This window comes from Hemitrygon akajei, chromosome 22, assembly GCF_048418815.1.
Source record: "Hemitrygon akajei chromosome 22, sHemAka1.3, whole genome shotgun sequence".
Classification (NCBI taxonomy): domain Eukaryota; kingdom Metazoa; phylum Chordata; class Chondrichthyes; order Myliobatiformes; family Dasyatidae; genus Hemitrygon; species Hemitrygon akajei.
This window is the reverse complement of record NC_133145.1, coordinates 62,170,984-62,197,507: the sequence shown is the minus strand read 5'-3', so window position 1 is coordinate 62,197,507 and position 26,524 is coordinate 62,170,984. Positions and strand designations below refer to the sequence as shown.

General features: G+C 39.8%; 2 protein-coding genes across 5 annotated transcripts in view; both read right to left on the bottom strand.

Moving 5' to 3' along the window:
• The window catches only part of tefm (transcription elongation factor, mitochondrial), a 59,902-nt gene extending 52,517 nt beyond the window's left edge, over positions 1 to 7,385 (bottom strand). Inside the window, exon 1 of the mRNA XM_073026447.1 lies at positions 3,821 to 7,385. The gene's annotated coding sequence lies outside the window, so the exon portion shown is untranslated. The remainder of the gene's footprint in view (positions 1 to 3,820) is intronic.
• Positions 7,386 to 7,514: 129 nt separating this feature from the next.
• On the bottom strand, positions 7,515 to 25,820 carry LOC140714821 (BUB3-interacting and GLEBS motif-containing protein ZNF207-like). 4 transcript variants are annotated; one of them, XM_073026441.1, is made up of 11 exons: positions 25,652 to 25,820; positions 24,209 to 24,335; positions 21,391 to 21,529; positions 19,526 to 19,699; positions 18,645 to 18,720; positions 13,977 to 14,047; positions 12,474 to 12,622; positions 11,401 to 11,505; positions 10,386 to 10,628; positions 10,068 to 10,230; positions 7,515 to 8,391 (listed from the first exon to the last, which is right to left on the bottom strand). In XM_073026441.1, exons 1-11 carry the CDS (start codon positions 25,690 to 25,692, stop codon positions 8,231 to 8,233), a joined length of 1,449 nt encoding a protein of 482 aa, XP_072882542.1. In that variant the 5' UTR covers positions 25,693 to 25,820; the 3' UTR covers positions 7,515 to 8,230. The 4 variants fall into 4 exon arrangements, with proteins under 4 accessions (XP_072882542.1, XP_072882541.1, XP_072882543.1 ...); XM_073026440.1 differs by having other exon boundaries at positions 13,944 to 14,047; positions 25,652 to 25,819; XM_073026442.1 differs by lacking the exon at positions 11,401 to 11,505 and having other exon boundaries at positions 13,944 to 14,047; positions 25,652 to 25,819.
• Between the last annotated feature and the right edge of the window lie 704 nt (positions 25,821 to 26,524).

Sequence of the window (26,524 nt, the reverse complement as noted above, 5' to 3'; positions counted from 1 at the left end):
TGGTAAAATGGGAAGCCTTCAAAAGTGAAATTTTGAGCACCAATTTTTGTACATCCTGTTAGAATCTGGCCGACCAGATGATTAAGAATCCCAAGAGCTTCTACAGGTATATTAAAGGCAAAAGGATAGCAAGCAACAAAAGTGATCTTCTGGAAGATCAGAATTGTAATCAATGCATGAAGCTGAAAGAGGTGGGGAAGATCTTAAATGAATTTTTTGCATCTGTATTTATTTGAGGATAAACACTGAGTTCATAGAAGTGAGACAGTACAGCAGTGAGGTCATGGACCATATACAGATTATAGGTGTTTGCTGTCTTGAGGTAAATTAGGGTGTATATATCCCCAGGACTTGTTCAGGTTGATCAAGAAAGGTTAGTCACTTTGAATTCATGATTAGGTAGCAAATTAGATTAAATATTAACTTCACGGGAGAATCTAGAGCACTGAGGATTTTGATTGAACAGAGAGATCTGGGAATACAGTTCATTAAAAGTGGCGTCACAGGTACATAAGGCTGAAGATGTGTAAGATGTTGGTGAGGCCTAGTTTTGAGGGTTGTGCAGAGTTCCGGTCACCTACTTGATAAAGAAAGTTATCAATAAAATTGATAGAGTGCAGAGAAAATTTACATTGCAGGGATTTGATGACCTGAGTTATAGGGGAAGGTTGACTAGGTTACAACTTTATTTCCAAGAGCATAGGAGAATGAGGGGTACAAATAAATAAAAGCGGCCTTTTCCAGAGATTGGGTGAGACTAGAACTAGAGGTCATGGGTTAAGAGTGAAAGGTTTAATGGGAGTCTTTCACTCAGAGGGTGGTGAGAGTGTGGAACGAGCTGCCAACAAGTGGTGGGTGCAGATTCAATTTCAACATTTAAGAGAAATCTGGATAGATACATGGATGGGAGGGGATTGGAAGGCTAAGGTCTGTGTCCAAGTTGATAAGACTGATTTGCCACAGACTGGAGAGGCCAAAAGGCCTGGTTCTGTGCTGTAGCGTTTTTAAAAAAAAAAACCTCCTTGAATCCCAAGTCTTTGGTCCCAGAAGCACTTAATGCACAAGTTGTCAAATTTGAATTTACAAACCAGGATTTTAAAAGATGTAATTTATTTTGCGAGATTCCACAGAATGTGTTCAAAGATCACTCAGGTTGCACTACACCATCAACTCAGCATCAGTGCAAAGACAGTCTGAACACTCTGCTTATATCAGGGACTGGGACACTGCTCCACACAGCTGCAATAACATCCATCTCATCTTTGCAAAACATTCCAGACGGTCTAACAACTTATTTCACTTAAGTAACATCTGTAAATGAAATGCAGTTAGCCTCAACAACAGTAATACAGAGCAGTGCAGTGCTACTCACCAGCTCAAACTGAAGGTCTCGCGTTGCGGTGAAGTGACATCCCTGGCTTACAACAGCAAATTGTTGATTTAAAATCAAATCGCATTGAGGAACTTTTTAAGCAAATGCCCATAATTTCACCAATAGGAAAAATGAATCTTCCAAAGCTCAGGCTTTTTGATGAGATAGCCACTTTCCAGGACACCTCTTACTTGTTTTTATTGAAGAGCAAGAGGACAAAAGGAAAGTACTTAATCTCAACTGTCAAATGGGAAAGCTACGAACTGAAGAAACCTGATGGGTCTACTGACTACTACGTGAAGATAGCTTACAAATTTTTGATTATTTTGTAGGAACTATTGATCTTCAATTTCAAACCAAGGTGAAGAAATGTAAAGTGCTACTCAACCAGCTAGAACACATCCACTGCAGAGTATTGAAAAGTAACCCTCTGTAACATAAAAGTTATCAATCTTTCCCCGTTAAGAAACATCACGCACAATTTAACACGTCTTGATTCTTATATTTTAAGATTCAGTCGATCTTTGGTGAATCAACCAGGCAGCTCTGAGAAAGCAGGCGACAGTAACTGGAGAGCCCAACATTTGTTTTCAAACATCAAAAACTATCAATAGGGTCATTCATAGGAATGTATTTTGTGCTAGTTATTGAGGGAAAAAATCAGCATGAATAAAGGTGCAAGTTTTTTTCAACTTTTGAAGATAAATTAGAGGAATTGCTTCTTCATTAGGAACAACTTCTCTTCAGGGCTTAAGGTTCTTCCACGCTTCTACACCACTGCCCACCCCACTTATCACATTTGTTCATTAAAAAAGTACACTGAAAGAGGGAAATAAAATCAGTCTGCACGTGCTACATGTAAATATGAAATGGGTTCATTAAACAATGTTGGGTAAACCTGATCTTGTGACAAGGAGGTTACACCTATTTCAGCTTGGGATATAATATGGCCTTCAAACTGAAGTCCCCCATTCAAAGTTGGTTGGCAAATCAACATACTGACAGAATTAAAGTCAGTTTTATAAAAACACCAAAATGCAAATAGTGTCAAATTTAAGTGATCAGTACAATCTATTCAGCTGACAGTAAAACCTGTATTAAATGTTAAAGACTTTTCTAAAAAGAAATGGCTGTACTTTTTTTGTTTAAATCAAATGCCCACCCACCTGGATTACTCCCCACACTGTGCATGGGTGCATGTGAATCAATACACAGCACTTTAATGGCAGGATTTAAGAATCAGAAGGGGTGGAGAGGCTAAACTTATTATTCTTGGATAAAAATATTGCATCCATTTCCAGTCTGCTTAGAGCTAAATCTTTATTACAGGGTTGAATTTTCCAGTATCATGCTGCTGAAAAAAATTGTATGAAATATTCTGTTTCACATTCCACAACATGTTGCCCCTCCCCCCATAGTAATTGTCTCACACCTAATCAACAGTAATAATTTAAAAAATTGCACAGGTATGCAGGGATTCATAAACCATTTGTCAAGAATGGAGGCTTAATTACCAATGATCGAAAGGACTAGTGATGAACATTTCTCTATGTGCTGACTTTAATAAAATTCACTCACATTACTTGAATACGATTTATAATCAGATTTGCAGGCTGCTTCATTACAAAGTTGATGATAGGTGTAATCCTTCTTGAACATTTGTCATTGACTGTGGATCTGTAAACAGCGTGTACTGGCCTACATGACACCAAATATATTCCATCAAGTATTATAATAATGATGATGAAGTAGGATTTTTTTTGAATCAGAGGGCTGGCTGCTTTTTGGGAAGAGGTAGTGGGGGAATGTGGATATTGTTGAAGGTTGTAAAAGAGGAGAAGCGAGTGAAAGACAGAGGAATGGTACACCCCTATCAATAAAAATGCTGAACTCACAGCTTACAGACTTTATGGTGCCAGTAACAATCCTTCTCGAGTACAGAAAGTGGCCAATCAGCAGAATGCTGTGGAAAATGTTATACTCAACATTATGAATGACTTTCCAGGAAGGCTTTGCGGTTGGGCAGTAGAATCTCACTCATATTTCCCCTTAAGAGCCTTAGGAAACATCAGTTAAGGCCAGTGAATTCAACAGATTGGACAGTAGCCAGAAGATGATCTTCACTGTGACTCAGTGCCACACTATTTACTACGATCTTCAGAAGAATTGAGTTAATTTTAACCCTTCTCAGTACAATTGATTTGACAAATCATAACTGTAGATTGAATGAAACTTTCAGCCAGTTTTCAACATTTCCCCTAATTTTTAACTTGCTCAGTATCAAAGTAATTTTGCAGCCATGCGTACAAAAAAAATCACTCAATAGAGGTTTTACTGTCAATCACTGGAAAGTTGTGTTGTCATTACCACTGAATGTGCTTTTTGGAAACTTTCACCACTAATATCCAAGCTGTTCAGATACAACAGATACTTACAGATTAAACTAACCTGTACTGCCAGACCTCTTGGCATTTCCTTTCCTACACGTTAAAAAGCAAGTGACGGAACGCTGCTGTTATAGTTAACTGAAAAAAATTATGTTGAAGAAAATCTCAGTTGTGGGTGCAGGGAACTTCCATATTAAAAATATGCTGAACATTGAGAACCCAATCATCTGAATGGAAATCACTAATAAGTAAACTCGTTTTGCAACAATGCAAATCAGAGAGACAGGTTTTCCATTCAGTACTGATCTGGTAATAACATCATCATGGTCGTACCAAATATCATCCACCCTACTTTAGCACAAAGTTTGTGTGGATAAAAAGATTGGTGGGAAAATGCACACATCAAAACTAGTTTCAGTGAATCAACTGCAAATCCTGTAAATTCCAGTTGATGGTTTTTCAGATGTAACTCAACATCCCCTATATTAAAAAAAAACTAATTCTAGTCTTGCTGTATTTATTGCCTGAACACATTCAATAACTTTGTTATCTCTTCAACACTGTTGGGCACAGACAAGTAAAATCCTGCAGTGGGTGACATGGTTTAAGTTTACTATTAACTGGTAAAAAATCCAGTATTATTTAGGGGCTGTTAGATACAAGAGAGATCATCTGCACATTTCCCAAGGGCTGTTGAACAAGTGGAGCAAGACTTGATCCCAATCTCAAACCATAAAAAATCTTCCATATTAAAATGTCAGACATTTGAGGACCTAATGGTTTGAATGAACAAACCAAACAACAATCAGCTTGCATCGTAAATTTTAGAGGGATACATTTTTCAATCAATGCTGAACATGCACCTTCCCCTTCAGATTAAATGTGTCTATTAAATTGTCATCCCATTGCTGAATAAATTTATTTACCATGTCATCAGCTGAGTAGATGCAAAGAGAACAGGACAAATATTGAAATCTGAATGTAGAAAAAGTAGCTAGTAGTTGAAAGTTTACTGTAGTAATCTGTTTGGGGATTTAAAGCTGGAATCAATATTTGAATCTAACATTTGTCCACATCCTGAAAGGTAAAATTATTTGTGTTCACTGGAAGTAGGCAAAGCAAAGCATATTGCATTCATAGAACAGGTTTATCTGTGTCAATATAGAGGCTACTGAGATTGATTCAAACCCCAAAAGACTGCAGCAGCTCATACCTCATTGAGCATGGGAGTGATAGAGAACCTGATGATTACAAAAGGCAAGAATTTGCAGTCCAGGGGAAACTATGATTACTTTCATGGACACGTCACTTAAAGATGGTTTAAAAAGGGATAACAGTTTGAGACAGATCACATCTAACTAATGTACAGAGTTGACTATAACACACCAGTTCACTAAAGTTTATACTGCATTTTACAGAATTTCATGAATTCTATTAGATAATTTAAAAATTTAATAACTAGTTGGGGAAAATAAATATTACAGCCATATAGGGGGCAGGATGCATGGCAAATGAACCATAAGCAATAACTAAGATTATTTACCCTCCATATAAGGAATTTCAAATCAAAACAACTCAGCAGTAATCAGGAGGGGGCAGCTTACACAAATGAACACATTGTGAACTGATAAAAGTTAGGGTCATCCAACTAGCTTTAATTATGGAGGGTGGAGATGCAGATCAAATGGATCTGCAGAGCATATTCATTTCCTGAAAGAAAGTTAAGACTAAGACAATTACCTGGGAGAAAATTAAGACACTTAAAATTTAAGTACTTTAGACACATTATATACAATCTTGGAACCACATTTTCAGAAGAAAAACACAGAAAGGGATGCAAGAGTTTAAACAAACATGTGAAAGGGAACTGCTTCCTATAGTGAATGGATTGGTAAACAGGTTATAGATTAAATACAACCAGCAAAAAACGGGGAAATAAGATAGCCGACTGATTATGGCCATAAGAAAAAGATAGTAGATTTAAATTCAATTAAACAAAAATCAGCTTAGCAATTGGATTTGAATTCTAAATTTGAAGGGTACTGATATTTCACTCAGGAAAGCTAACAGTGTCACAACCAGCTAACTGGCTACATTCCACAAGATTTTCATCAGTATAACCAAGTACATCAAACCCTCAAATCAGGTCTGAGCTTTATGATGTGACCTGCATATTTCTTTGGCTAGTGCATGCTCTAGCTCTAATAGCACTAAGATTTCAAGATAGCATAACGATGCTTCTAGGTGCACACAGAGCCAAACCAATTGACTACACAGTGTAAGAAACGTTTGACATGTTCTGCAAATTTTGTCGGTCAAGCACCACTTTAAACATTAATTTACCTACTTCTATCTGATAATACCTTTAGTTATGTCTCAACAATGCAACTGACTGAATTTTTAGCTCCTAATCTTAAAACATCACTGATGCAAACTCAACCAATGGACGTACAGCAGAATTAATCTTGGCGCATAAAATGTTGCAGTGGTATTTAGGGACAAAATGAAGCAATTGGCTTCAATTCTAACTAGTGAAGTGCTTAGCTGTCATCAAAGTGGAATAATTATGTTTCTTAAAGTAGCAGCAAGATATTGGACAATCTCCACCTTTAATTCTAGTTCAGCAGCCATCGAATATTAACAGCCTAATGCCGTTGACAAGTTCAGTATGGTAAATTCCTGTCTCCGCTATCTTATATGTATTACAGTCAAGTTACAACATTAACACCTCTCTGATCCAAGGGTTAAAAGTGCAACCAAGCAATGTCCCACTTGCCAGATACAAGGAAAAGAATTCACTTAAAAAAAACAGAACAGAAATTTGAGCATACTTAAAAATCCCTAAAATAGCAGGTTCTTAAATCTCTTGAACCTACCAAGGTTCTCAGTCTGTGAACTGGAAACAGTTTAAAAACGGGGGGGGGGGGATCACAGTATTTAGCTTATAACATTAATCTGATCTCCACATTAATTAGACCCCTATATCCAGCAAATAGCACTTTGCTTTCAAGTCAAATACAATCACAATACACATCATGTTATTAAAAAGAGATATTAAAAAGGGCCTTCACCAAACTTGCTACAAGTTTGGGGACAGAGAAATCCAACAGCCACGAAAAGCTGTGAAAGCCCCTGAAAAGGAATAAAATGAAATCTGACTTGCCTCAGACTGAGAGGACAATAAGATTCAGCCACAGCCTGTCCCATGGCAGGGCTACAGGAAGAAGAAATAAATTCCAATTTTAGCATCACGTCAGGGTGGTCAATTCTACATCCATAACCATGCATTCACTCCACAATCTTTCCAGAAAGGTTTTTAAATATTTTTTTTAAGCCAAAAAACCGTAGATGCTGGAAGAATGGGAAATGTTAGAAATACTCAGCAGGTCAGTCAACACCTGTTGAGAGAGGAACTTCATGTTTTAGGATATTACAAAGTCATTGATCTGAAACAACTTACTCTCTTTCTCCCCACTGGAGCTACCTAACCTGCTGAGTATTTCCAACTGATTTTTCACATTTAATTTTACTGACCTACATTTTGCCACAAAATATGAAGTTAAAACACTTAATGGGCTACTACACAACATGCAGAGAGATTACAAAGATATGCAGAATAGTGGTTTGTTCCAGAAACATAACCAGTAATATCCCCCTGCAATACAGTTACCTTTATTTTGGCATTAAATCACAGCAACATGCAGCGGTACAAACCTTGATGCAGTGATCCACAGCTGGTTATGAATAAAGCGACATTAATGTTTCCATCAAGTTTTATTACAATAAGCTTTACAACGGTACAGAAATTTGGTATGCCCTATTTATGTTCAAAATCGTTTTGATAAGCCCTGTAACTGGCTGGATGTGGGGCACATTCAACATTACATAATCAAAAAGCAACTGAAACAGATATTTGGGACTGAAACAAGAAACGACACCAGAAGCCCTCACCAAACAACGTTGGGGACACCAAAGTCCAACAGCACTTAATGCGCTGTGAAGGCCTCATTTCCGATTTAATTCAAAAGCAAATTTACAGAACTTGCCTTTAAAAGGTGGTACTGTATGTTCATGTAACTCCAGCGCCTTCAATTTTTTTTTATATAAACGGACCACATTTATTATACTTCACTTCTAAAAACCTAGATGAAACACGAGAAAAGAAACTATACAACATGAATTACAATAACACTGGGAGGGTGGGGTGTGGGGAAGGGGAAGGGAAAGAGAAAATACTCCCACAGAGTTTTGCTTTTCAAGAGTACGATTTTCTTTTCCCCCACTAGAGATGAAACATGAACAGCGTGTCCCAGTGTTCAGCAAGTTTTTTTGGTGGTCATCATTTAGCAGGCAGGAAGAGGTTTACCAGTTTTTCTTAAAAAAAATTGTTAAAGTCACTGAAGCTTGTCTAGTTAACAGCAAGTTGAGAAAAGGTTGAATCTCCAAACCTATTTATGTAGGTAGAGCAGCTTCAGTAACGCCCCCCCTGCGACATTACTGGGGGCCTCATTCCCATTGGCGGCCGAGGGGGTCCACCCTGGTAAGGAGGCACCATAGGAGGTCCCTGTCCATATGGAGGCATGCCACCAGGGAGGTATCCTGGCATTCCCTGGGGAGGGCCACCAAACTGACCTGGAAATAAAGATATATGAGAACATTAAGCATAAACCTGTCTAATGAAATATGGTACATTAACTAAATACAGGGCTTAAAAATGACCATGGTTCTGAATACAATCTCTTGAATTCCCAGTGCATGAAGCATGAGATAACCTCACAAGGGTATCCATGTTTGAAACAGTAGTCCTTGCTCATACAAAGATAACAGAAATTCAACCTGAACTGTTGTACCATTGATAATAATGACAAGTAAACCCCCCCCCCCCACTTCACCCCTCCTATTCTCACACAATCAGCTTCCAGATAGCTGGGGTGCATAGTGGCATAAGTTAGTGTACTGCTTTACAGCACCAGCAGCCTGGACTGAATTCTGCCGCCGTCTGTAGGGAGTTTGTTTGCTCTTCTCATCATCAGTTTCATCCCACATTCCAGATTCACGGGCTCATTGGGCTGGAAAGGCTGTGGTATATCAACCTTTGGAATTGAATGGATTCCTGCCCCTATTGTAAAGGATTTATTACATCTAACCTTTCCCAGCTCTGTTGGAAGATCAATCCAAGATTTAACTATCTCTTCACACACATGCTGCTACACTCTTGCCGTCTGCCAGGTACTTATAGAGGGCAAGCATAATAAGACAAAAACAGACCCCTTTAATGCCTTTGGTAACCTATTTCATTTATCAAATATCCCTTCAACAGCTCCTACCTACCATGTTCTACTACTCATACTTGAGTCAATTTATCATGGCCAGTTAACCTACTAATCCACACTTTTTTTCCTAGAATAAGGTGGCATAGTAGTGTAGCCATTAGTGCAACATTCTCCTGAGCCAACGACCAGCGATCAGGATTTAATTCCCTCAGCTTTAAGTTCTCCCCGTAACTGCATGGGTTCCCTCCATGTGCTCCAGTTTCCTCCATATTCTAAAGACACACAGCTGAGGATTAGGATTAGTTAAATTGTGGACACGCTATGTTGGTGCCAGAAATTAAGGCAACACTTGTGGCTGCCCCCAGCACATCCTCACACTGTGGCCTTGATACAAACTAAGCATTTCACTGTATGTTTCGATGTACATGTGACAAATAAAGCTATCATTAAAAAAAAGCCTTTAACCAAAGCACCAGGAGAGAAAACCACGTGGTCACAGAGAACCTGCTAACTCCACACTGCATTAGACCCAATGGAGCTGCAAGTCACTAGCATTCTCTGTCAAACACTGACATTCTCTGTTCTATTTAAAAAATTTCCACTTGGATGAGGTACAATGACCATTGACCTATCTGGGAAAACTGGAAAGGTTGAGCCAAACTTTCGAAAACATTGTGATCAGGTGAGATTTAAAATAAAGTGGTCAAAGTGATAAGGCTAAATAAATGCTTTCATCTGATGTGTCATTTACTTGGTCATCACACAACTGAGTGGGAACAAAAACAGCTGTTACACACACATCAAGGGGATGCATGGCCTGTAAAGTGAGAAAAAGATAAATCTAATACCAGTATAATCGCAAGAGAAGCGTTGACAAGGATGTCAACCCAACCTTCTTTGCAAAAGTCCGTCTAACTGGAAAAAAACTAACTGATGCTATGAAAAACCTAAATGCCTATCCCTTACAGTTATCATGATCTCTGCATTTGACACTATTAAGCATTATTAGGACCCAAAAATGTGATTTATTTTAACCTGGAGGTGGCATGGGAGGTCGCATTGCTGTTTGCTGAGGTGGCATTCCTTGTTGTGGTGGCATCATGCCAGCCATTGGCCCGACAGGTGGTGGCCCCATTGCTGCCTGGCCTTGCCGTGGGATGTTACGCTGGTACTTTGGAAACTGGGCTCTCCTTTCCTCCTGAAGGACAAAAGAAAGAAAATTGCAAAGGCAACATTAGCTTTTCCCCATACAAACGACAATCTCTCTGACAAGAATCTGTTACTGAATTTATATCTGTGCAGCAAGGTAAGCTAACATATCTTTAATACAATTCTAGAATGACCCATACTTACCAATGATATATCCTCATCTGGATGGATCAACTTACTAGTTGCACTAGTTGTGGTTAGAGTAGCAGGCTTACTAGTAACAGGGATGGCTGGCTTGGCTGTGGTGCTATTTGATGTGCTCGTTGCAGTAGTTGTAGACTGAGTGTAGGCTGGGAATGTGGGCTTTGGAGGCTCTGCAGTAGTAACAGGTGTGCTGCTCAAAGGTTTAAAATCCGTACCCACAGGTCCAGAGACAGACGGCTGGCTCTGTTGAATCAACAAGAATTATGTTAACAACAAATCTAAAATAGAGAGAAAAAAACTGAAGCCACAAGCAAAGCAGATTAATTTTCCAAATCTCATGCTATTCTCAAAATGAAGGTTTACAAGTTTTAATTGAGTCATACAGCACTACAGCACAGAAACACGACCATTGGGTCTTCTAGTCAAAGTTGCTCTCATAATCAGAATTAATGTTAGTGTCAAGAGACAGGCTACAAAAATGCACTAATTTAGAGATAAAACATGGTAACTGGCCCAATGAGCCCATACCACCTAACTACACGTGACCAATTAACCTACTAACCTATACACTTTGAAATGTGGGAGCAAACTGGAGCATTGGGAGAAAACTGTTGTCACAGGGAGAAAGAACAAACTCCTTACAGACAGTGGGAGCAATTAAACCCAGGTAACTGGTGCTACATGTAATATGTTACTCTAACCACTACGCTACCATGCCACCATTTTTTTTCTCCCTGAAGGACAGATCTTCTGATTCAATTTAAACTGGCAAACCTTCAACAGACTCTGCATCATATAAAGCTGAAAGATGTGTGTTTTGATTATGTTTTTAAAAAAATATAAAATGCTAGATCTAGAAAGTAGTACAGCACACTACACCGGATTGACATTGCACAGCCCATACACAACTCCAGAAGCCTCTAAAGCTAGTGTAAATGCATGCTGAAATGTTATCCTGCATGTGAAGCACTGTGAATTAGTCTAACACCAGAATAGATAGTGACTCCCTGCGTACTTGTGCTGCACTAGGAAACAGAGGCTTAGAGGAAGTTGAGAGGTTGGCTGAATTGGATGAAGCTGTAGTGGAGGCTGTAGTTGTGCTTGACACACGGGTCCCCATCTGAAGCACAAAAAGAGCAGATAGTGAAAATCCTCAGTAACTGCCAGTACTCGACACTGCTAAAAGGATCATTGTCAGAAATTCAATGTCTTAAAACCCAGAGCAACTGCAATTTCCAATAAATATTTTGCTACTTATCCCAAATAAACCCATTCTTAGCCCCCCCCCCCCCCCCCCCCATAAACATATCAGGAACAGAATTAGGATGTTCAGCCCATTGAGTCTCCTCCACCATTCCATCACGGCTGATTTATTTCCCCACCTAACTCCACTTTCCTACGTTCTCCCCGTAACCTTTGACACTTTTACTAATCAGAACATCAACCTCTACTTTAAATATACCCAATTAGTTGGCCTCCACAGGCATCTTTAGCAAATAAATCCAGATTCATCACTGTCTGGCTAAAGAAATTCCTCATCTCTGCCCTAAAGGGACGTCCTAGTATTCTGAGGCCGTGAACTTTCTATTCGAAACATCCTCTACGTATCCACTCCAATCAGATTTTTTAACATTCATTAAGTTTCAGCGGGTACAGGACCAATTACCTTTCATTGTCAGGATCATTCTCATAAACAATCTTTGAATCTTCTCCAATGTCAGCGTATTCTTTCTTAAATAGGGCACCCAAACTGCTCAAAAATACAAACATAGTCTATAAAGCCTCAAAATCACTTACTGCTTTTATGTCCTTGTCCTCTCAAAAGGATCCCCAACACTGCATTGCCTTCCTTACTACCTAATCAACCAGCAAGTTAACCTTCAGGGAAGCTGCACTCAGACTCCCAAGTCCCTTCACAACTCGATTTCTGAATTAACTCACCATTTAGAAAACAGTCTACATCTTTAATATTTCTATCAATAAGTGCATGACCATACACCTCTCTACCCTGTATTCCATCTGCAAATGTAACAGAATGATTATATGACAAGTAAACAGGGTACCATAACACAGATAGCAAGCACTTACTTGCCCAGCACTTGGGAAGAGAGGCTTTGCAATGGGGGGCTGTGGACCAGGTCCTGGTAGTGGTGCTCTACTGGGTACACCAGGTGCAACTACAGGTTGTGACTGGGTCATGGTCGGACCTCCTGGACGTGGAACAGGCGGTGGCATACCTACAGCAGTAAACAAAAAGTTAATTTACAAACCATCTTTGCTACTCAACTGATACAAGTTATTTAATATACCTGTATTGATACACTGTCCTATGGATTATTAACTCAAAACCGATAGGTGTTAGGTAACTAATAAGATAATCAACAGGCTTTAAATTATGTTCAAAGACTAACTGGTTAATTCATAAAAAATTGAAACCATAAAATTAAGCTGTAAGTCTGCCTTAAAAGATGCCAAGTAAGATTCAAAGTAATTCCTATTTAATACACAAACTCCTGTAACGAATGAAAGCACAGCAAAAAAAAACCAAAATTTCTTTGAAAGATAGAAATCTGACTACTGGTTATAAAGGTTCATAATATTCAAGTGGATCTGTTTTTCCTCCACCAATTAAACAAACACTTCTGTTAATAAAACTTAATTAACAACAATGGATATAATTGATAAAAGGAAAATTATCATACCACACCTTAAGCAACATACAGTGATGCTAAAATTCAGAGTCAGGTTTGATTCACATAGCAGGCGCAAGGTCTGTGTTAACTCAGCACACCCAATTACAAGACTTTGCAATGCCATTCGATAATTTGTCATAATTTCTTAACATTAGAAATACACATCTGTATCATCTATCCGATCTGCACACGTTTTGATTAAGCTCTAATTCTCATTCTAGCCACTTCTAATATCTCTCCATTGGTGGTGTAGAATTTACTCTGAACCCCATAATGGAAGGATAAGAAAGCTTTAGAGTGGACACTGAGGAGATTTACCATGATGCTACTTGGATTAAAGAGCATGTCTGATGAGGATTGGTTGAGCAGACTAGGGATTTTCTATTTGAAGCAAAGGAGGATGAGAGATGTACAAGATAAGAGGCATAGTTCTGAATGGAGAGGCAGAGACTTTTTCACAAGGCAGAAACACTAATACAAGGCACAATTTTAAGCTGATTAGAGGAATATATAGAGGGAATATCAGAGGTAATTCCAACTCCCAAAGTAGTTGGTGCGTTGAATGCCCTGCAGTGGGTGGTGTTAAAAGTAGATACATTAGTGACATTTAAAAGACTCTTAGATAGGCATATGGATGAAAGACAAATGGAGGGCTGTGTGGGATGGAAGCATTAGATTGATTTTAGAGTCGGTTAAAAGGTCAGCACAACATCATGGGCCAATGGGTCTACATTGTTCTATGTTCTTTTGTCAAATAAAGCCAAACAAGTATTTGTTATTTATGTAAGTGCCGGAAAGTAACTTTCTGAAGGTATTGTTATACATTGTGTTAATGTTTAAAATAATTATTCTCTACAATACAGACCTAAGTTGCCACCAGCCATTTTCAAATACCCACCAGGGTGCATGCCTGGCATCATGGGTGGCATTCCTGGTCCTGGTGGCATCATTCCACCCATAGGCATCATTCTGTGAACAAAAAAAAATAAAAATTACAAAAGCCAAAAACAACACAGCTTGGCAGGAGAGTGGTACAGCCTCACAACTCCCAGGTTTAATCCTTACCTCCCAAAGATAGGCTGGTTGGTAAATTTACTAGCTACCCCAATGGAATTGTAATATTACTGTCACATATACTGAGATACAGTGAAAAGCTTGTCTTGCAACCTGTTCTTACAAATTAATCCATTGATGTGGAACAATAACAGAAAGCTGAATAAATTTGCATAGAAGTGTTGTGCAGGTAGACAACAAGGTGCAAGATCCTAACAAGAGAGATTGTGTGGTCAAGAGCCCATCTTATTGTACTGAGGAACCATTCAATAATCTTACGACAGCGGGGTAGAAGCTGTCCTTGAGCCCGATGGCACATGGTTTCAGGCTTTTGTATCTTCTTCCTGATGGGAGAGGGGAAAAGAGAGAATGACTGGGTGGACGGGGTCTCTGTCTATAACTTGCTGCCTTAGTAAAGCAGCCAGCATAACAAGAGGCCAGCTTCCAGTATGTGCTAAGCTATGCATACAACATTCTGTAGTTTCTTGGGTCATGGGCAGAGCCATTGTTGTAGCAAGCGTTATGCATTCAGGTAAGATATATTCCATGGTGCATTGATAAAAATTGTTATGGATTGATGGGGACATGCCAAATTCCTTTAGTCTCCTGAGAAAATAGAGGTGTTGGTGAATTTTCTTGTCTTCATGTCTTTACCAGCTATTGGTGACTTTCATTCCTGGGAACTGGAAGCTTGCGACCACCTCTGCCTCAGTACCATTGATGTAGACCTGCCTCAGTACCATTGATGTAGACAGTAGCATGTATACTGGTCCCCTTCCTGAAGTCAGTAACTAGTTCTTCTGCTGAGCTGACATTGAAGGAAAGGCTGTTGTCATGAACACCACGTTACTAAGCTCTGTAACTCCTTCCTGTACTCCAACTCATCGTTATGTGAGATACAACCCACTATGATGGTATCACCTGCAAACTTGTGGATGGAGTTAGAGCAGCATTCAGCCACACAGCGATGAGTGTACAGTGAGTCAATTGGGGGTGAGAATGCAATCTTGAGCACCAGAGTTGAGAATACTCACAGTGGAGGCGTTGTTGCTCATTCCTTACTGACAAGCATCCAGTTGCAGAGGGAAGTGTTGACTCCCAAATCTGAGTTTGGTAATGATTTTGTTTATAGTTATACACTGCAGAGAGATGAGATCAAGGCTAGGAGATAGTGTCCACCAATGACCCATTTTGATGGTAGATGAACTGAAGTGCACTGAGGTTGTTTTGGGAGGTTGGAGTTGATGTGTAACATGTACCATGACTAGCTTCTCAAAACACTTTACGACAGTGGATGTCAGAGCCACAGGGTGGTAGTCATTAAGGCACATCACCTTGTTTTTCTTTAATAATCAACAGTTAAAGAAAAATGAAAGGATGGTACTACTCCATGACACAAGAATAGAAAAGAACAGATATCTGCTGAATTTATTTAGTAAGTTCAGCCTATTAAAAACTATGATCTCAAATAGAGTCTTGTTAGCTGTTATGTGATGTAAATGGTGTGTCCAAAGTGAGGGTGCTGAGCAATAGATGACAGCCAGTGGTTCTGATCTTGACATCAACCAACTCTAAATAGAAGTGCATGTGGGAACCGTTGAATAAAATTGGCAGGCTTCAAAGAAATACTACTGATATTCTATTGAAACCCAAGAGACAAACACGACTAAGTACAAAGACATACACTATAGAAACAAGCTACGAGTTCCTAAGAAAGCACGTGACTACAAGAAACCACAGAGTTGCAGACACAGCTCAGCACTTCACCTCTAAGGACTGTCTACACTTCTCATGGCCTCAGTAAAGCAGCCAGCATATTGAAAAACTCCATCCAGCCCAGTCTTCCTCTCCTATCCCATTGGGCAGAAGATACAAAAGCCTGAAAGCACACACTACCAGGCTCAAGGACAGCTTCTCAATGCACTGTTATCAGTCTTGGCCTCACAATCTACCTCATTATGATCTTACACTCCATCATTTACCTGCATTATACTTGTTTGGTAGTTTTTTTATTTTATTCTGCGTTGTTATTGTTTTACCTTATTCTAGCTCAATGTACTGTGTAATGATTTGATTTATATGAACAACATGCAAGACAAGATTTTTACTGTATCTTGGTACATGTGACAATAATAAACCACACATAAATAAATTTGTTGAGATAATCAGATAATTAGAAGGGTGCACTTACTTTCACCACGATGTCCTGGGAGCAGAACCATTTTACAGCCCAGTGAAAAGGCGGCAATATACTGCTTAGATTTTAAACATCTTATAGAAACTATAGACCTACAGCACAATACAGGTCCTTCGGCCCACAATGCTGTACTGAACATGTACTTACTTTAGAAATTACCTTGGTTACCCATAGCCCACTATTTTTCTAAGCTCCATGTACCTATCCAGGAGTTTCTTAAAAGACCCTATTGTATCTGCTTCCATCACAGTCACTAGCAGCCCATTCCATGCACTCACCACTCTCTGCATAAAAAACTTACCCCTTACATCTCCTCTAATTTACCTACTTTCAAGCACCTTAAAACTGTGCCCTCTCATGTTAGCCATTTCAGCTCTGGGAAATAGACTATCCACATGATCAATGCCTCTCATCATCTTATACACCTCTATCAGGTCACCTCTCATCCTCCGTCGCTCAAGGAGAAAAGGCCAAGTTCACTCAACCTATTCTGGTAAGGCATGCTCCCCAATCCAGGCAACATCCTTGTAAATCTCCTCTGCACCCTTTCTATAGTTTCCACATCCTTCCTGTAGTGAGGTGACCAGAACTGAGCACAGTACTCCAAGTGGGGTCTGACCAGGGCCCTATATAGCTGTAACATTACCTCTTGGCTCTTGAACTTAATCCCACGGTTGATAAGGCCAATACACCATATGCCTTCTTAACCACACAGTCAACCTGTGCAGCAGCTTTGAGTTTCCTATGGACACGGACCCCAAAATCCCTCTGATCCTCCATACTGCCAAGAGCTTTACCAATAATATTATTTTCTGCCATCATATTTGACCAACCAAAATGTACCACCTCACACTTTTCTGGGTTGAACTCCATCTGCCACTTCTCAGCCCCGTTTTGAATCCTATCGATATCCCACTGTAACCTTTGACAGCCCTCCACACTATCCACAACACCCCCAACCTTTATGTCATCAGCAATTTTACTAACCCATCCCTCCACTTCCTCATCCAGGTCATTTATAAAAATCACGGAGAAGGGGTCCCAGAAAAGATCTCTGAGAGACACCACTGGTCACCAACCTCCGTGCAGAATATGACTCATCTATAACTACCCTTTGCCTTCTGTGGGCAAGCCAATTCTGGATCCACAAAGCAAGGTCCTCTTGGATCCCATGCCTCCTTACTTTCTCAATAAGCCTTGCATGGGGTACCTTGTCAAATGCCTTGCTGAAATCCATATACACTACATCTACTGCTCTACCTTCATCAATGTGTTTAGTTACATCCTCAATAAATCCAATCAGGCTTGTAAGGCATGACCTGCCTTTGACAACACCATGCTGACTATTCCAAATCATATTATGCCTCTCCAAATGTTCATAAATCCTGCCTCTCAGGATCTTCTCCATCAACTTACCAACCACTGAAGTAAAGATTCACCGGTCTATAATTTCTTGAGCTATCTCTACTCCCTTTCTTGAATAAGGGAACATCTGCAATCCTCCAAAACTTCTCCCATCCCCCAACGATAATGATCATTGCAGGAGGCTCAGCAATCTCCTCCCTCGCCTCCCACACTGTCTTATCTAACTTGATGCTTTCCAAAAGTTCCAGCACATACTCTTTCTTAATGTCTATAAGCTCAAGCTTTTCAGTCAGCTGAAAGTCATCCCTACAATCACCAAGGTCCTTTTCCGTAGTGAATACTGAAGCAAATTGTTCATTAATTACCTCTGCTATCTCCTCCAGTCCCAAACACTTTTCCACTGTCACACTGATTGGTCTTATTCTCTCACATCTTATCCTCTTGCTCTTCACATACTTGTAGAATGCCTTGGGGTTTCCTTAATCCTGCTCGCCAAGGCCTTCTCATGGCCCCTTCTGACTCTCCTAATTTCATTCTTAAACTCCTTCTGGCTGGCCTTGTAATTTTCTAGATCTCTATGACTACCTAGTTTTTTGAACCTTTTGTAAGCTTTCCTTCTTGGCTAGATTTTCAACAGCCTTTGTGCACCATGGTTCCTGTACCTTACCATCCTTTCTCTGTCTCACTGGAACATGCCTATGCAGAACACCACGCAATATCCTCTGAACATTTGCCATATTTCTGCTATACATTTTCCTGAAAACATCTGTTCCAAAGTTATGCTTCCAATTTCCTGCCTGATAGGTTCACATTTCCCCTTACTCCAATTAAATGCTTTCCTAACTTGTCTGTTCCTATCCCTCTCCAATGCTATGGTAAAGGAGGTAGAATTGTGATCACTCAATCTTTTAAAACTGGATTACAACAGTGAAATAGAAACAAAGCACTGACCCTGGAGGCATTCCTGGCATCACTGGGGGCATCCCTGGCATCATGGGAGGAACACCTGGTACCACCGGTGGCACTCCTGCAAAGGAAAAGAAATTCAACTGTAAAAACCGTATTCATCAGTAACCCAAAAACTGTAGAGGGTTTCGTTACGTTGCTTGGATGGTTTAACACAGAAATCCTAAACCCCGAGTTAGAAACTAATTGCACATAGAATCTCTCATGGCAAAAGCACAGACGGTAAGAAATGGCCAAGATGCCATTTTTGAAGCTCATTGCTTCAAAAAAGCTACCAGGTACACTTGGGAAATTATTAAATCAAGGAGCCTTCATAACTTCTGTAAATTCCAGGCACAACAACTCTATGAATGGAACTACCAGAGGGATAGGAGGGACATCTGACACCACTGGTGGTAACTACAGATTAAATGAAATTCATTCACGTCAACATCAAAACAGAGCACTCTCCTCTCCTATCAAATTCCTTCCTCTTCAGCCCCTTACCTCATCTATGCCCTCCCAGCTTCATATTTCACCACCCCTCACCTATCATCTGCCTGCTTATACTCCTTCACCTCTCCTCTCCTTTATATTCTGGCTTCTTCCCCCTTCCTGGAAAGGAATGATGAACAACCTTGGCCCCAAGTAATGACTGTATGTTCCTCTCCATAGATGCTGCCTGACCTGCTGAGTTCCTCCCACATTCTATATGCCATACTCTGGATTTCTAGCATTTACAGAATCTCAAGTTTATAATATAGAACACCTGTGGTGTGGTACTGACATTAAAATACAACCCACTCTATTCTACAAGGAGTGTGACTGCAAGATCACGTTTATACAATGGAAATAATCAATTCCTATGAAAGAGCCAAGTGACTCACCTGGAGGAATTCCTGGTGCTCCCGGTGCATTGTGTATGGTGGACTGGTTCATATTTGAAATGAAGTTCTGCGGTTGCTGTGCTCCTTGTTGCTGGTATGAAGTCCCGGCTTCTGAGTCTTCCTCATCAAAATCGTCAGAATCATCATCTTTCTGCTTCTTCTTCTGACTTTCAGCTGGTGGAAGATGTAAAAGTTTAAATTACACCCAAAAGAGCATGGGTGTAAGATCATCCATTGGAATTATAATCATAATGAACCTTTCCTCCCAAAATGGTCTCGGCCCGAAACGTCGACATCGCTTCTCCCTATAGATGCTGCCTAGCCTGCTGTGTTCTACCAGCATTTTGTGTGTGTTGTTTGAATTTCCAGCATCTGCAGATTTCCTCGTGTTTGAGCCTTTCCTCCAAATGTTTTTCTGTGATAGTGTTCTCCAGTAGGAGACAGGAGCATTCAACCAAATCATAAGAAATATCTTCACTGTCTGAAAGTCTGGACAATGAGGCCATTGGATTAGATTCAAACACATACAAAACAGAATCATGGCAGGACTTTGTCCTGTAGCTATAATTGAATCCTCAATCCCCACCCATTGCCCAGGGAGACAATGTTATCATATCCACCTTCATCCATCAGCCACACTGCAATGAATTACAAAGTAAATGCATCAGTGAACATTCATTGCAGATCTGAAACTTAAATGTCCATTTTGAAATGGCATCAACAGAAGCTTAATTGCTAGAAACATCAGGCATGTCTGTAATCTGCGGCATGTCTGTAATCTGCAGCATATCAGCTAGAATATCCAGCATTGCATACACCAAGGTTAATAATCTCTAACCTCACTGAGAAAGTATGATCACAGCAGTCCAAGACTATCTTTCCTACTTAGATGGATGTGTAAATTTCTAGGATACCGACACTGTAACTGTTAACATCACAGGAGATAAACAAAAACAGAGTTTGCCAAAAGACACAAATGGAACAGATTAAGTTGAAAACTGACAAACTTATCTTCTAATATCTGGATTCAGCAATTTCTCACCATCTAAAAAAATCATGACACACAAAAGTATGTTTGTAACTGATTCAACAAAGAAAAAGGCAATGCAGGGAATGCTGTACTGTTGAAAATGTGCTGTTTATGGAGAATATTTCACAAGCCTGTTCATCTGACTAGTCAAAAAAAAAAGGATTATCGTAGCTAGGCCTCTATATTGGATTATGGTTCAAAGCAGAATTGTTACATTTTGTTTGTGAAACATTTCTGCAAATTATTCACTATCAAAATTTGATTTGATATACAAATGTGATTCAATGGCTCTGAAATAATTTAGTACATCAGTCAGAATCAGATTTATTATCAATGTCTTACAGAGTGAAATTTCTTTTATTGCTGTAGCAGTGCCGTGCTAAAACATAAAGTCACGATAAATGATAAAATAAGTAAATGGTAATGGAAGCTTTTGACTTCTATCAGCTGGCAGTATACAGCATCCAAGCAAATATATTACACTGATTAAGAACATTTCTCTTGCAGTAGAGTTCAAATTGTTTCACCTCCTTGTTCCTGTCCAATATCTTTTGCTAGAAACTACACAATTTGGCATCAAAATGGATGCAGCATTTGCAATCACAACTCAAATGTAAAATCCTTTTCCAGACATTAGAACAACAACTACATTTCACTGTTCATTATGGGCCTGCACAGTAAATAAATGTGAGTTATCATGTTTTTCATTTGTGTGAAGCATTTGCAGAACAAAATAAAAATTGAGAATTAAACCTGGCAGGAAAGAAAAAATTGCTGCAGGAAAGACTTCTTAGCACCTTATATATCAACAAATTATGACACCACAGATATTTACCTTGCGTCTTCTGTTCAAGGAGGCGTCTCCTCTCCTCCATATCCTTTTCTGGAATGCCCTCCATTCCATATATTTCCAGCTCTATGTCTGTTCTTCCTGGGATTGCATTTGGGACTGCATCTATTGTTTCCTTGTGAACCTACAAAGCCAAAATAATCCTTGACATTTCAAAAGTTCAAAATACAATGAATAAAATGCAATAAAATCTTTAATTTATAGATTAAAATCTAATTCACAGAGCAACTCTAGAAACATTGTTAAGCATTGGAATAGCAAAGAACATTTGACTTACTATCCAGATCCGTTCAACTGAAATTTCCTCTGCCATCATCATTAACATACTTAAACAATGTTCCACCTGAATGATTCCTTTTCTCAACTAGAAGTTATAAATTTGCTCTATTTTCCTTGCAGAAATTGCACTATGCATCAAAACATCCATAGGCAAAAGACTACCTCTTGAATCCTGCCCCAGATTCTTTTTAGCAATCAACTGAAAATACTGTTCTCCAGTCACTGACCATCCTCCCCCCCCCCCCACCCCACTGTGGATATTTATCTTTAGTTACCTATGTTACAACATGATGATTTAAAACATTTATACTGTAGTCTGCTCCTTAACCACTTCCACATAATGGAGACCCTCTATCCCTGCCCTTCCTCAGTCACATAAAAATAATCATTGAAAGTTGTATAGATTTGTATGCTTTATGCTACATGTTAAAGCAGATAGTTATTTCTAAAAACAGAAAGGACAGCAAAGCAATATCAAAACCATCTGTTATACTGCCTTTAAAGCACAGTATAACAAAACCAAACAATAGTTCTGAACAGTCACTGAACATTTGATAAGCATCTCAGTATCAGCTGCACCCAATAAAAATTCCTGCAGTGTTGTAACATGTAATTAAAATGCATTTTCCTTGGAGATCCTTGTAACAGTGGCCTGTCTGAACTGGAATGTTTAATGTACAAGCCTCAAATGGCAAGGATAAATAGTACAGTCGGCCCTCTTTATCCGCAGGCTCCACATGCGCAGATTCAACTAACCGCGGATTGGGAAAAACCTAAGTTCTCTCTCCAGCACTTGTTGTTTGAGCACGTACAGACTATTTTTTCTTGTCATTATTCCCTAAGCAATACAACTATTTACATCGTATTAGGTACTGTTAGTAATCTAGAGATGATTTAAAAGTACAGGCAGTCCCCAGGTTATGAATGAGATCCTTTCCTGAGTCCGTCTTTAAGTTGGATGTGAAGTCAGAACAGGTACATCCGGTATTATTTAGCGTCAGTTAGTCAAACGTTTGTCTTATATAGTATATATTTTACCTTTCTATGCATATAGAACACTTAAGAAACATATGTACTTCAATAATTAAACTACTGCATTGTTTAGTAATAATTGTAGTTTCATCGGGGCAGGGCCTTTCACATGCTCCATTAAAATTGTTCCGATTGTTGACCGACTGTTGCCTAATGCTTTTCCAATGACTGATGGCGTTTCACCTCTTTGTGATTACTTTATTACTTCCAATTTTCAACCGTGATTGTGATTATTTTCGTGAACAGAAACACTGCAGATTCAGAGCTGCACCGGGTCCTAAAGTCCACCGCACTGAAACAGGTTAAATAAGGGACTTGAGCATCTGTGTTTTTTGGTATCCGTGCGGGGTCCCGGAACCAATCCCCCGCGGATAAGGAAAGCTGACTGTACAGGTTGAATACCCCTTATCCGAAATTGCAAACTTCAAAACCTTCCAAAATCTGAATTTTTTTGAGCACTACATGATGTCACAAATGGAAAATTCCACAAGATACCAGGTCGCCAGGCAATGCACAGGTCAACAGATCTGAGAAGTGATCTCACATATGTATTGAACAGAAATTAGTAAGAAAATAGTAAAACACTGCATAAAGCCAAAAATGAAGATCTCGATCGCATATCATCAGTATCAGAGTGAATGGATGATGCTTAACAGTATGCTGATCATGAAACAAGCAAAGATCTGTCACACTTGTTGCAGAAATGTTAGAAAAAGCAGAGCATTAAAACATTCCTCATTAAGAATAGACTAACTAAAATACCAAACAGTATTCACCTTCTATAAAATCAAAATCCCATTTCCTTTCCCATTCCATTGTCACAGTTGAACCAAACACCTCTTTTAACATCAACTTTAGAAATTTTAAATCAGAATAACAATTGGTCACATGGGTGTAATTGGGCAGCATGTTGTAACCACTCTGTATTTCTAAATTTAAATAAATTATTGTGTCCAGAAATAAATGAATGCAAATTAAGGAACATATCCATTTTCATTCATCAACAAATTCATGAGGATTTGGAGGTAAATTTGCAAATTAAAAGGGATATGAACAATGACCCACTGTAGGGCAGGGTGTGTCTGATTTACAATGAATGATACTTAGTCACATTAAATGGCTGCACCTTATTTTATTAGTCTGAGTACCCAATTCCATAGCATAATTAAATGTTCTTATTTTTCACCCACCACATGGATATTTTTATCTACTGATTGACCATATTTTAAAACTGATCATAGGATGGAGGAGATAAAATGCAAAATCTAGATGTAAAGATTTGAGGCAACACGAGTGAATCTGCTGATGCTGGAAATAAAAACACAAAATGCTGGCAGAACTCAGCAGGCCAGAAAGCATCTATGGGAGGAGGTAGTGACGGCGTTTCGGGTTCAGTAACACTAGATTTACAATTCAAATATCTATGACAATGACACCAAGTCAATTTGAACATTATCAGTTTGATTGCGTCAGTAAATAAAACAGAACTTACCTGCATACAGTGAATTGCAAGTCCAGGACCTGTATACAACTTTTTGTGGCAAATATGACATTTGAAATGTTTTGCTTTCTGGTGCTGAATAAGAATCTTCTCATCATCAAAGTCCCTGTTGCAGTACCTAAACAGCTGCAGTTAAGGAAAAAAGCCCGCCTGCTCTTAAAGGTACCAACACCAAGCACTACAAACTTGCTTGACTACTGTGAACTGCAGTTAAACATTTAAAAATATATAAGGAATACACTTTTTGCCATAAGAATGGTAAATATCACCATTAGAGAGTTGAGAGTGTGGGACCAGCTACCAGTGCATGCAAGCTCGATTTCAACGTTAAAGAGAAATTTGGATAAGTATGGGAAATCCTCCAGATCAATAAATGTTTTATTTTGTCATCCTTGAGTGAACTGACTCCTTTAATACTTAATGGCTCTGTGATTCTCCCTGGTACCCTGGGGTCCACTCATTGCAGGTCAATAGGAATCATAAGTTTAAACGGTTAACAGACTTGAAATGGCTGAAGGGTCTATGACTTCTAAATAGTTGATTACACATAAGGCAATGATTGGATCACTCCTGATCCTAATTCTATTTATTTATTTAAAAGCAAGATTTTTTTTGGCCATCACTTAATCTTCATTAATCAAACTAAAAATCACTTCACCTCATTTTCTGAGAAGTACAAAAAATTCACTAGTCCTACAAGAGACTACATTTCAAAATCTGAAAGGTGAAAGTTGATCCCAGGGTACCAGAGAGAACCACAGAACTATTAAATATTAAAGGAGGCAATTTACTTACAGACTCAAGGTTGACAAAAAAAAAATCTATATCAGGACACACAAGAGTCTGCGGGTGTGGTGCCGGAAATCTGGAGCAACACATAAAACGCGGAGGAACACAGCGGGTCAGGCAACATCTGTGGAAGGAAATGGACATTCAACGTCTCAAGAAGATCGAGACCTTTCAGTCCATTTCCCCTCATCCGCTGAGTTCCTCCCAGCGCTTTATGTGTCATTTACACCAGGTAGGTGGAGAGCAGCCAGACCATATGGTAGACGTTAATAAGCTCTTCTTTCACCTTCACCAGTCAAGGACACGCTAAGAAATCCTCCACAGGCCAGGAAAACCTGTCGCCATTTTATCGGGGCTGCTTGGCCCCACAGACGCACATGGTCAGAACGGTGTAATAAAATTATGTTTAAAAAATACATTTAAAAAAGTGCAGCTAAGGTTAACAGTCAGAGGACCAGCCACAGATATTCTACAACAGTAAGGGTACCCACCCTCCCCTGCCTACTCCAGGGCCCAGACTGATGTCGCCCTCGGCGCCAGCGCCGACCCGCCGCCCTTTGTCCACCCACTCGGCCGGCCGACACGCTCCTAATGGCGGCCCCAGCCCGCCTCAAACCCACAGCACATAAAGCATCGCAAGGATACCAGCACCACGGCTTCATCTGCTTCTTCTTCTTACGGCCCATCCTGAGGAGGGAGTTCTGGTGTTTAACCGACGGCGGAGGCGGACAGGGATCAGACGAAGTCGATCTCAACGCCGCAGACAACAACACAACAAAATGGCGCCGTGCCGCGGCTCGGATCCCACTTCGCAACATCCGCCCTCGGGATTGGCTGCTCGACGGAGCAGTATCCTAGGCCGCGGGAGGGGGAGGGGCGGAGAGGAGGAAAGAGAAGAAGGTGAGGGGAGGGGAAGCGGGTGAGGGGAAGTGAAATGAGTGAGGGGAAGAAGGGTTGGGGAGGAGGGAGAGGAAGGGAAAGAGGGAGTAGGGTGAGGAAAGTTAAGGGGAAGGAAGGGCAGGTGGGAGAGGAAGGACAAGATGGGTGTTCCTGTGTTTGGGGGTTTTTGATGATGGATGTTGCTTACTGTAATTATATATAGGGTTGTGGTGAGACCACACCTGGAGTATTATGTGCAGATCAGTTCTAAGGAAAGAATGTCCTGATTCTTGTTCCTAGAATTAGGGATTCTGATTTGCAAACTGGGTTTAAGGTCATGTTTTGTACTTCCTATGAGGCCTGATGAATAGATTGGAGGATGACGTTCCCCTGACTGTTGTGAGTACCACTTGTCACTGTCTCAAAATAAGGATCAGCCATTCAATTTCTAGTTTAATTAACATTTGACCATTCATGAATATAGCCAAACGAAATAGCCCAGGGCCAAGGTGCAAAACACATTACCAACAGCGCATAGCACAAGTAGCATGTATGTGTACGATTTCAGCAAAACATGTAGTGCACAAAGAAAAAATAATATAGCCCAAGTTTCTGAGTGGCATGACTGCAGCTTGTTTA

Excerpts from the sequence above, each read along its gene's own strand:
- LOC140714821 (XM_073026440.1), bottom strand. The coding sequence starts at position 25,692 with ATGGGCCGTAAGAAGAAGAAGCAGATGAAGCCGTGGTGCTG. Across the intron at positions 21,530-24,208 it reads TTGCAATTCACTGTATGCAG|GTTCACAAGGAAACAATAGA; the intron begins GTAAGTTCTGTT and ends TTGGCTTTGTAG. Across the intron at positions 18,721-19,525 it reads AGCACCAGGAATTCCTCCAG|GAGTGCCACCGGTGGTACCA; the intron begins GTGAGTCACTTG and ends TTTCCTTTGCAG.